This window comes from Trichomonas vaginalis, chromosome IV, assembly GCF_026262505.1.
Source record: "Trichomonas vaginalis G3 chromosome IV, whole genome shotgun sequence".
Lineage (NCBI taxonomy): Eukaryota > Parabasalia > Trichomonadida > Trichomonadidae > Trichomonas > Trichomonas vaginalis.
In genome coordinates this window covers 7,474,681-7,485,881 of record NC_067206.1, presented here as the reverse complement: position 1 = coordinate 7,485,881, position 11,201 = coordinate 7,474,681, and the positions used below count along the sequence as shown (strand labels likewise).

At 30.3% G+C, this 11,201-nt stretch overlaps 4 protein-coding genes across 4 annotated transcripts, besides 3 other annotated features; 2 read left to right on the top strand and 2 right to left on the bottom strand.

Moving 5' to 3' along the window:
* Positions 1-861: 861 nt before the first annotated feature.
* Positions 862-979: a mobile genetic element.
* Positions 980-1,215: 236 nt separating this feature from the next.
* TVAGG3_0047600 (protein CBG20215-related family) lies at positions 1,216-2,289 on the top strand (the record flags this gene model as incomplete). The annotated part of the gene is made up of 1 exon (XM_001327055.2): positions 1,216-2,289. The coding sequence occupies one exon, from the start codon at positions 1,216-1,218 to the stop codon at positions 2,287-2,289; it is 1,074 nt and encodes a 357-aa protein (XP_001327090.2).
* Positions 2,290-3,185: 896 nt separating this feature from the next.
* Positions 3,186-3,216: a mobile genetic element.
* Positions 3,186-3,216: a terminal%2Cinverted (terminal inverted repeat of tvBac_53III transposon ID:TVAGG3_0047590).
* A 1,369-nt stretch (positions 3,217-4,585) lies between these two features.
* Positions 4,586-7,367, bottom strand: TVAGG3_0047580 (HD-domain/PDEase-like family; the record flags this gene model as incomplete). The annotated part of the gene is made up of 1 exon (XM_001327056.1): positions 4,590-7,367. The coding sequence occupies one exon, from the start codon at positions 7,365-7,367 to the stop codon at positions 4,590-4,592; it is 2,778 nt and encodes a 925-aa protein (XP_001327091.1).
* A 124-nt stretch (positions 7,368-7,491) lies between these two features.
* TVAGG3_0047570 (NTF2-like family) lies at positions 7,492-8,759 on the top strand (the record flags this gene model as incomplete). Its single annotated transcript, XM_001327057.1, has 1 exon — positions 7,523-8,722. One exon carries the CDS (start codon positions 7,523-7,525, stop codon positions 8,720-8,722), a length of 1,200 nt encoding a protein of 399 aa, XP_001327092.1.
* Positions 8,760-9,168: 409 nt separating this feature from the next.
* TVAGG3_0047560 (protein CBG06246 family) lies at positions 9,169-10,956 on the bottom strand (the record flags this gene model as incomplete). The annotated part of the gene is made up of 1 exon (XM_001327058.1): positions 9,169-10,956. One exon carries the CDS (start codon positions 10,954-10,956, stop codon positions 9,169-9,171), a length of 1,788 nt encoding a protein of 595 aa, XP_001327093.1.
* Between the last annotated feature and the right edge of the window lie 245 nt (positions 10,957-11,201).

The following is an 11,201-nucleotide window of genomic DNA, read 5'->3' as shown; positions in this document are numbered from 1 at the left end:
TTATTTGCGAAACAACAATTTTGTAAATATGCTGTAACCCAATATGCAGTGATTAATGTATATTCAGTATTATTTTGGAAATTCGTTGACTCAATTCGAATTGTTGTTTTTGTAGATGATGATTGAATAAAAATAGGAGGATAATTAGTAGAATAATCTTTATTTTCAAAAAACATTGAAAATAAAATTTTTGATTCAGATTTAAAAGTATAAAATCCTAAAATATTATTTCCATATAATTTTGATTGAGAAATATTTGAATTTTCGAAATTAATTTTTCCATTTTGTAGATAAATAGTATAATATCCAAAGAAACTTTCATTTCCACTATTAGTGATTGAAGATGAAAGCATTTTGTTTTGGAATGATTCTATGTCTGAAATACATAAATAACAGTAAACTCCTTGAGCATATTTTGATGTTACTTTTAATGAGATGCCTGTTATTCGATATTGAACACATTCACCTTGATTAGAGAAGTATAAACTTCCTCCTTCTTTGGAGTTACTACAATTAACGAAGCTTGTTGTGTCAACTAAGAGTTTAGTTGTACTTTTAGATGTGTCAAAATGAATGGCTCCTAATTTAATGCTATCTGAAAATTCGCATTGTAGGACGTAGTAATTTTCATCACCTTTAGAAAGTTGATTACTTTCGTTTACGTATCTTTCCTTAGAACTACCTTCTGCATAATAGTCCGTCCAATCATATCGGAAAATGGTTGCTTATAGCAATTTGATATCAAGGAAATTCTTTTAACAATTATATTTATGTCATTTATATAGTTATAAAATTGGTAATATTCTGAAGTTTACATTTTAATCATATTAGCAGCTGCGTATTTTCGCGTTCTGAGAACGGAAACGCATTTTTTGAATGCGTCGGTTCCGAATCATATGGAAAATTAGGTTTTATTAAGTAATAAAGCATATAGTATTATAAAAATGAAAAATTATTTTCCCATATAAAATAAAAAAATTCTTTTTCACTTCAAAATTTTTGGAAACGAATTTTACAAAATTCGATTCCAATGATTTTGAAGATCAAAAGAATCAAATTTTTCGCGCTGACTTTTTCAAAAATTGAGGGAAAAAGTCACGCGAAAAATTGTAATTTTTTGAGTTCAAAGAAGAAAAGAATTTTTCAGAGGAAGAATCATATTATTATGAGGAAGAAGAAGATTATTCATCAGAAATTCATGTTCCGGAACCAGAAATGAAACAAAATTTCCAAAAATCAGAACCAAAAGAAGAATCTCCGATCTCACAAATACCACAAGCACTTAAATCAATGATTCCTTCACCAATATCAGCCAAACTCACTGATAAATCTAACAGTAATTCCGATAATGAATTCAAAGATTTCTTAAAGTCTTCAAGTGATTCAAATGATGAATCCAGTACTAGTTTGCAGAGTTTGAAGAAGAATCCTGTTGTTAGTTTAAATCAAGGAAATCCAACACCAACTAAAACAGAATCAACAGCATCTAATTCTCCTAAATCTCCACGAGATAGAAGCAAATACAAACCAAAAGATTCTCCACTTCCTAATAAAGAAAATGAAAAACAAAAGAAGAAAAATTATTTATCACTCAACAACAAAAGGAAGAAAGAAAATGACGAAAAGAAGAATCAAAAGAAAATTGAAGATGAAGAATCAGCAAAACGAAAACAAGCTGATGAAGAAAAGAAAAAGAAAGAAGAAATCGAAAAACAAAATAAACTTGAGGAAGAAAAAGAAGCAAAAAGAAAATTGGAAGAAGAAAAATCAAATCAAAAGAAAGTTGAAGAAGAAAAAAGGAAAAAACGAAAAGAGGAGAAAAAGAAGAAACTCCAAGAAATAAATCTAAAGCAACAAAGAAAACTCGAAGAAGAAAACAAAAGAAAACAAGAAGAGGAAAACAAAAGAAAACAAGAAGAGGAAAACAAAAGAAAACAAGAAGAGGAAAACAAAAGAAAACAAGAAGAAGAAAACAAAAAGAAACAAGAAGAAGAAAAACAAAGAAAACTTGAAGAAGAAAAGAAAAAGAAAGAAGAGGAAGAAAATAAGAGAAAACAAGAAGAAGAACTTCAAAGGAAACAAAAAGAGGAAGAAGAAAAAAGAAAGAAACGAAAAGAGGAGAAAAAGAAGAAACTCCAAGAAATAAATCTAAAGCAACAAAGAAAACTCGAAGAAGAAAACAAAAGAAAACAAGAAGAGGAAAACAAAAGAAAACAAGAAGAGGAAAACAAAAGAAAACAAGAAGAAGAAAAACAAGAAACAAGAAGAAGAAAAAACAAAGAAACTTGAAGAAGAAAAGAAAAAGAAAGAAGAGGAAGAAAATAAGAGAAAACAAGAAGAAGAACTTCAAAGGAAACAAAAAGAGGAAGAAGAAAAAAGAAAGAAACGAAAAGAGGAGAAAAAGAAGAAACTCCAAGAAATAAATCTAAAGCAACAAAGAAAACTCGAAGAAGAAAACAAAAGAAAACAAGAAGAGGAAAACAAAAGAAAACAAGAAGAGGAAAACAAAAGAAAACAAGAAGAAGAAAACAAAAAGAAACAAGAAGAAGAAAAACAAAGAAAACTTGAAGAAGAAAAGAAAAAGAAAGAAGAGGAAGAAAATAAGAGAAAACAAGAAGAAGAACTTCAAAGGAAACAAAAAGAGGAAGAAGATAAAAGAAAGAAACAAAAAGAAAATAATAAAAAGAACAAGAGAAAACAATCATCAAGTAGTGATAGTTCAGAAAATGATAATAAAAAAGATAAAAGAAGAATTCATGATATTGATAAAATCAAACTTCCTAACATGGTTGATTATGAACCAGGTGAAGATTCTAATACAATTGATAAATCATCATCAGAAGAAATTCCTCCTCTTAAGTTCAAAGCTCCTCCAATGGAAGCAGAAAAAGATCCAAACCGCAAAGGACCGAATGATTTCGAATCAGAAGATGATGACATAATTCCAAATAGATCTCCTGTTAAACAACAAGAAGAATAAGAAAATAAAGAAGAAACAAGGAACAAACGAACAAAACAATTTGACAACAGAAACATACTATTTCTATGAGGAAGAAGCGATTATTTAGTTCATTGAACAAGCAGCAGAAAAACCAACTGTTCCAAAGGCCATTGATATTCATATTTCAACAAAACAATTCCATCTAATGATTCAATTTTTTTTGGCTATTGAACAAAAAATCTGAGAGCTTGTCAAAAATGGTAAGTGCACTCTTAAAATATTATATTTGATCAAACTATACTAGAAATGATTATAAGATTATGATATAAAATAGAAATAATAATATTTTTTGGATTTTCATCAAGTTCTGAAATATGTTCTTCTTTTTTCTTGATGAAATTAATACATTTATCATTGTTAGATATATCTTGTATTCTGTTTTTTATTGTAACTGATCCAAATGCTTTTGGTGTTTCTACATCAATGAAACAACTTTCAAATTTAATTAGAGCTTCATAACTAGAATAGAAATAATAATTAGAAATTTCATTATTTGCGAAACAACAATTTTGTAAATATGATGTAGATGAATATACATAGATCAATATAAATGCACTATTATTTTGGAAATTTATTGATTCAATTCGACTTGTTGTTGGTAAAAAGGTATAAAAATAGACAGGTTGATGGCCAAAAGATTTTTCATAATTATCAATAAAAATTGAAAATAAAACTTTTGGTTCGGATTTAAAATAATGAAATGTTAAAATACTTGTTCCAGTGACTTTTGATTTAGAAACATTTGAATTTTCAAAATTAATTTTCCCATTTTTAAGGCAAATATTGTAATATCCAAAAAAACTTTCATCTCCACTATTAGTGATTGAAGATGAAAGAATTTTGTTTTTGAATGATTCTCCTTTTGAAACACACGAAAAACAGTAAACTCCTTCAGTTTCTAGTGGTGTTACTTTTGATGAGTAACTTGTTATTCGATATTGGACACATTCCCCTTCAAATGAGAAGTATAAACTTCCTCCTCTATCGGAGTTACTACAATTAACGAAGTTTGTTGTGTCAACTAACAGTTTAGTTGTATTTTTGGATGTGTCAAAATGAATGGCTCCTGATTCAATGTTGTCACAAAATTCACACTCGAGAACGTAGTAATTTTCATCACCTTTAGAAAGTTGAATGTTTTGATTTACGAAACTTCCTTTGGAATTATCCTCTGCATAATATTCTATCCAATCTTTTAACGCAATTAATTATCTGCAAAATTCCTTCAACAATTAAATTTTTTGCCATCTATCGTTCATTGTTATCAGCCTTAAAATTTTGATGAGATTGTGAAGCATGGATTTCATTAATATACGTGAGTATATTATCTGTCTCCAATCAAATAAGTTAAAAGCATTAGTTTATGGATTTATCTTATCATTATTAACTCATTAATATGGAGACTTTACAATTTTTAATGAATTTTTTGATGCCTAAAACAATAAAAAACAATTTTTTATTTTGTTGTAAATATATTTTTTGATGCCTAAAACAATTTTTTGAACTGATAGGTATTTTTATCATATAAAAATATATTTACAACAAAATAAAAAATAAAATTAAAACAAATAAAAAATGAAATGAAAACTTATTCTTTGCCATCAACTTCTTCTGGGGTTTGACTTTGAAGTTTAATTCCAAGTTGGGCAACTCTGGAGTGATATGGTTGTAACTTGGGAAGTGATTTTTCAAGTTTGTCAAATAAGGGAACAACAACTGACATAAAGAATGATGGTAATGTTGCTTTCTTATCAATGTATTCTCGAGCTTTAGAAAATATAGTATATGAAACTTTTGGAATCTTAGAGATGTCACCTGAGATATAATACATATCTGCAAATGTGTACATCTCTTTCTCGAACTCTGGATATGGTGCACAGCAGATAGAATAATCGGATGCTTTCATAATCAATGTCAAGATTCCATCATATGTATCTGCGATGTTTTCAAGAACTGTGAAATGTCGTTGATGAGCAACATCGATTATTAGTTTAACAACTGTCGCTTCACAAACACTTCGAACGTTTTCAGGGAACAATGAACAGCCTCTCGACAAAGAGATGAACGTTTCTGCACTCAGAGATTCGTAGACTGGTAGTTTGGACAAAAATTCACCTGCTGAAATAGAACATTTGTTTGGATATTTGTCTGGAACACGTTCACTATCGATGTGTCTGCAGAGAACTGCAACAAGAAGGCAGCATATCTGTTGGCGACTAAGATCAACACCTGATTCCATGATGAGTTTAGATGCGAATATAAGATTTTTAACTGTATGTTTGAAATCTTTGTCTTCTGCATATGAATTTCGAAGTGAGACTCTGTAGAAGAACTTCATGAGAGTTCCTGCGTTGATCTGCATCTCATGCATCAATCTGAAGTTTGCGAAGACAAAGAAACAAACTTTGATCAATCCAATGTTGTCTAAATTTTCACATGAAAAATCAAGCTCGAAAACACCTTGGATCTTAAGAAGTTCTGGAATTGCAAAGTCAACACTTTCTTTAGCTGTGATGTAGTTTGATATCAAATATCCTTCATCACCCATCATGACAATCTCATCGTTGCATTTCTTATTCAACAAATATGAAATATACTCACAGCAGAACTGGATTCCCTTTTGATATGAATTGTCACTTGGTAATGTGAGTTCACACTCAAAAACACCTTTAACACTAATCAAACAATCAATAATTATATCGTCTGTTGCTTCTTCTGCATTGATATCGTCGTTGTCTGGATTCCATGCCGTGATGTTCTTTCGATCACTCTTCCTAGTGATAGTGACAACTGTGTCACTCGTATCAATAGATTTTCTCGCATTTTCATCTGATATTGTTTCATTACTTTTACCAAGTTGTAAAGCTGGAATTAAATCTGCAGAAAAGTTTGATTTAACGAAAATTGATGTTCGTTTTGCACCAAGTTCTTTCATGAAAAATTCTAAATATGCGATGACATCTTTCGGATTCTCTTTCAGTAAGTCTCCGACAAACTTAGGAAAAACATCAAGAATTTCTTGAATTCGAAGTCTGTATGATGTAAAAACTGACCATGCATTGAGAATATTTTTGTCATCATCATTAAACTTTTCTCCATTTTGACGTTTCGAAACTCCAATTTCTGAAACTTTTTTATTTTGAATATCAAACAAAGGCGATGCTATTTCTGTATCATTTTCTTCTGCACGACATAGTTTCTTGGCTAAACTATCTGCAGTTTCCTTAATTGTCTTTGAAGCAAATAATAATTTCGCTGTTCTCATCATTTCTTTCATTCTGTATGGAATATCTTCTGGATTTTCACGTGACGTAACTAATGATTCAGACATCATGTATGATTGTATGATAAATGGTGCAACAACTCCTAATTTAAACAAATCAACTTCATTAAATGGAATTGCTTGCCTTCTTAATACAACAGCAAATGTTGTGTTGTTCTGGAATTTAAGAGGAACGCATATAACTGATGAATCTGGTGTAAAATCGCCATTAAAGCAAAAACATTGATGATACCTTGCTGTTTTGACGAGAAGAGGGTCTCCTGTTCTGAAGGCTTCTGTAACACTGCCTACATTATGTGGTTCTATCAATGTAAACCTTTGATTTTGGTATTTAAAAGATTTATCTGAACGATGTAGCCAAAATTCGCAAATTTCTGCCTTCATTTTATCACAAAGCATTGATGTATAAAGAGGAAGTATGATTGACGTCATTGAACTCGTGCAAAAAGGATAAACAAAATCTATCATTTTTGCAGCTTGAATTATTGTAGACCCATACACCATGAACTTCTCCATTAAGAAGTTGGCTGTTTTAATGTCTATATCTTCAAAGGATGGCTGAGAAATATGTCTAATAATTTCAACAACACAAGTAATTGAGCCATCTTGTAAATAAAGTGGGAAAATCAATTGAGGTGACTTAGGTTCTTCTTGAAGTATTGGTATTGGTGCTGTTGGTTCAAGAGAACATACAATCATTGCTGTTTTTGATTTACAAACTGCGGCAAGTAATGTATTTTGTCCTTTAACTTCGACTTTATGTACTTTAGAATAGAAAACTGTTGAATCTTCGTTTGGTGACCAGACAATAGCAGTATTTGATGAAAATAAATCGATTAAAATGTCAGGAAAACATAATTCGATTGGTTGAGTTAAGCTAGCTTCCATCATTTGTTCGAAAAATGTTTCACAACGAAGTCTAGATTCTTCATTTAAAGAAAAACGATCTAATTTTTCGAAAATTTCTGAGTTTGTTGTAGATATTTTCTCTTGATTCTCGTTAAGTGGTGGAATTACTGCGTTAAGGCGCTCGGTGAACTGTTTTATTGGGCGACCTTGCCGCAAATGTAATCGATTCGTCATCAGAAGTTAAAGAAAAATGAAAATTTCCATGAAATATATTTATTTAAAAGATAATGATGCTACTATTAAAATAATTTTCAAATAGTTATGAAATAACGTGTTTTATTATTGTGGGGGCATCAATTTTAAACGGGTAGACTCCTTTGTCAAAAAAAATGAGTAACTCAAGAAAAGAATTTCTGGTTGCTTTATATACAAGTCAGTCCAATGTTCCTGTTAATGAGTTCATTATTGATAAACTTAAATCTATTAATAATTATCAGCCTGAATACAACTTGCAGGCTGGAGATTTGAAATTTGTTCGAGCACGAAATCCAGATTCACTGAACAAACTCATTACAATATCTTCAGTATCTGGTACACCGCCATTTATTGCTGCCTCTTGTCAAAGAAGTTACGCAGAAAATTTATATAATTCATTTTCAGATTTTTCTCAATATGTTCAAGGTGATCTTGTAGATTTTTCCAAAGTTAATACGAAAGAACCATTCTTTATTGTTGGTCAGTACTTGTTATTTTTAGCAGCCCGATTTTGCTGGAAATCAGGTGTCATTGAAAACATCCGCAGAATCAGTTTCGCAAATAAGAAACTCCAAAATACAATTTTAGCAAAAGGAATCAAAAATTACTTTCCAAACGTCGAATTTGTTCAATTTGCAAGAAACAACATCAAAAGTCCGAAACAAATAGGAACTGATGTTACCTACATATTTGATGAAGATGATGAACGATTTACAGGAGTTCCTCAATTTAATGAGTATATTCCTTATCCAAAGCCTCCACCAGCCTACGAATACATTAACGATATACCAGTGAACTCATTCCAGCCTCTTGAAGTTGTTGGAGGCGATTATACTTACCATGATCCGGAATCTCAAATTACTTACGAAGATTATAAAGCAAAAGTAGTTTATCCAGATGATGATCCACTATATGACTTTTTGTGCAGATATGTACAGTCTCTTCAAGATAATATCGAAAGAATTTCGAGATATTACTCTGAAACAGCTGTTTTCTCAATGCATATTGATGATTCACCTCCGGAATCACCTTTGCAGAGATATGCTCGCTTTTCAAGGAACATGGTTCAATCTTTAGACACAGATTACCTTTGCCAAGGCCTAGACCAAATCAATGATGCATATAATATATTATTCCCTGCAGGAATAAGGAATAAAGTAACAGATCTGAGAATTGTCCCATTATACAAAGGATTATTCGCAATCGCGATGTCAGGAGTATTAACTAATGAATATGATGAACTATTATTGTTTGAAAAGTCAATGAGCATTGGTATAGAAGGAAATACTGTTTTAATTACAAATGATCATTTATTCCTTCATGAAGAAAAATAATTGTTACTTATTTGCTATAATAAATGTTTTTGTTTTCTAATAATATGAATATATTTTTGAACTTTCGAATTCTAATTTTAAATTTTTTTGAAATTTTCGATTATTCTTCAAATATACAGTATCCATTGCTATTCATAACATGCTCATATATCTATTGATATATAGTTCGAAATAATGAAGGAGATTCTAAAAATAGGATATATGATTATAATGTTTTGTAGATAAAGGAATGATTAATTTAAAGGATAACATAAATGATGAATGACTTATCAAGATTCCAACTCAAGCACCTTAGCTAAATATAAAACAACAAATTTGGGTGTTTTTAGTGCAGTAAATTTAGTGTGGAAAGAGCTTTATTGGCTAATTGTGAGATTGTGTTCATATATATATACGACTAAAAAATTCTATGACTATTCAAAATATTCTATGAAATCCTCACAATTTTATTTCATAATTGAATCAAGATTTCCATCGGTGTTGTAATATTCATGATATCCTTTGAGGATGAAGTTCTTAAGAGTTTGATAACAACTAACAATATCAGAACAGTATTTATCAAGATCATCGAATGCATCTTCGATGGATAAAACATGTTTGTCGTTTGACTCGTGTTCATTTGATGATGAATTTCGAGTTGAGTATCCAATGAGTTCGGCATTTGTTCTGTTTCTGAAAACGGGTAAATCATCTCTTCGTTGAAGAAACAGCGATTTAAATTCTGATGATTTCTGTTTCAACAACTCTTTAAGTTGAATTTCATCTATGCTGTTACATTCATCGTTAGTTTCTGTTATTGATATTGAAGCTAACTGTTCCTGAATACCTTTCATTGCTTTGAAACCTAAAAGAAACTTTTCTTGCTTTGTTTTATTTTTGAGAGCAAGGCTTATAGTTGACTCAGAACCATAATCAATATTAGTCCTTCCGTTTAAGAACTCATGTCCAACGGATTTTATATAATCTTTAGTAAATTTTGCAACTCTAAAGTCAATAATATATGGAATTTCTCGTGGAATATTTTCGAATAGGAAAAAGTTGATATCTGGTGCATTTCCGCAATTATCTAATGATAATCCGATATTTCTTTTGTTCAAATCGAATAAATGCATTATTCTACTAATGATGTCGAGTTTTGTCAATTTGGTAAAAATTATAATTAAATCTTCTGATTTTGGGATCTTACGTATTGAATTAACTGATGGATTAAATCTGTGATACAAGCATCGGTCAAAGTCATAGTTTGGAAATATATTTTTTTCGAGTTCATAAAATGTATTGTTTTCATGGGTTAAATCTCGTGTTGCAATATAAAATCCACGGCCAATATATGGATTGATTATGAATTCGGTATGAGGACCCATTCCGAAGAATTCAAGGATTTTGTATGCAAAAGGTTCTCGTAAGTAAGGATAGTGATAATATTCTGGCGGAAATGGATCATCTGTTACCCACAATGGGCCAAAAAGAGCTGTTTGATCAAAATATCCGTTTTTGGCTGGATATCCCAAATATCCTTTAATGAAATATCTAACAATCTTCTTGTCATCTTGTATTAATGTCAAAATCTCACCGAACTCTTCGCCTTCTTTTTTAGTGTTAACAATAACTTTGTAATTATCACAGAAGTCCATTTGAAGATTATCGAAATTGAAAGATTTGACACCTGAACGAAGATGTTCTACGAATTCTGAAATTTGTTCAATAGCTTGATCTTGAAGAAACTTCGGCGAGCGCCATAAATACCATTTAGCAACTCTTGTTAAAAATTCTGGATTAACTCCATATGGATCTTCGATTTGTTTCCCAAAACTAAAATCTGTCAAAGTTCTAATGACAGTGAGGCAGTCATCTCTTATTTCTTTAGGTGACATCCTTGAGATGAAAAATTCTGTTTTAGTCGAAAATTGTTCTGTTGGATTTAATGCTCCTTGGTCATAATTTCCTATTATTTTCAGGAGGAAAAATTTAACTGTAGAATCGGTGAAATCTTTTTCAATCTTCCCGTTATAGAGCATTTCTTCTTGGAATTTCTTCATAAATCTGGGATATATTGAATTTTCGAAAAATTGTTTCATTTCTCCATCATCTCTTAAACATGATTTGATTAAGTCCATAAGGATAAATGAGTAAGGTTGGTTGATGCATGATGGATAGTCTATAATTAAGCCTTCTTTACGTATATTTTCTATATTTTCACTGTTAATGTTAATTGAATCTTGAGGTTCATTCATTTTGTAAATGTTAGAAAAATGAAAATTTTAGTGTATTGCCACAACGATACGTAAACTTAATGTCATTTTTTATCTCAGAACAAATGCTCATAAAAATGGTATAATAATGAAATTGTTTTATTCAAATAGAGGAATGTGTTGGCGACTTAGTATGAACCAAATTGATTATTTTGGAAGAAATAAAATGTTGTAAATTGGCATTCAATGAATCTTTATGACATATACTTCCATTTTGCCATCATAAT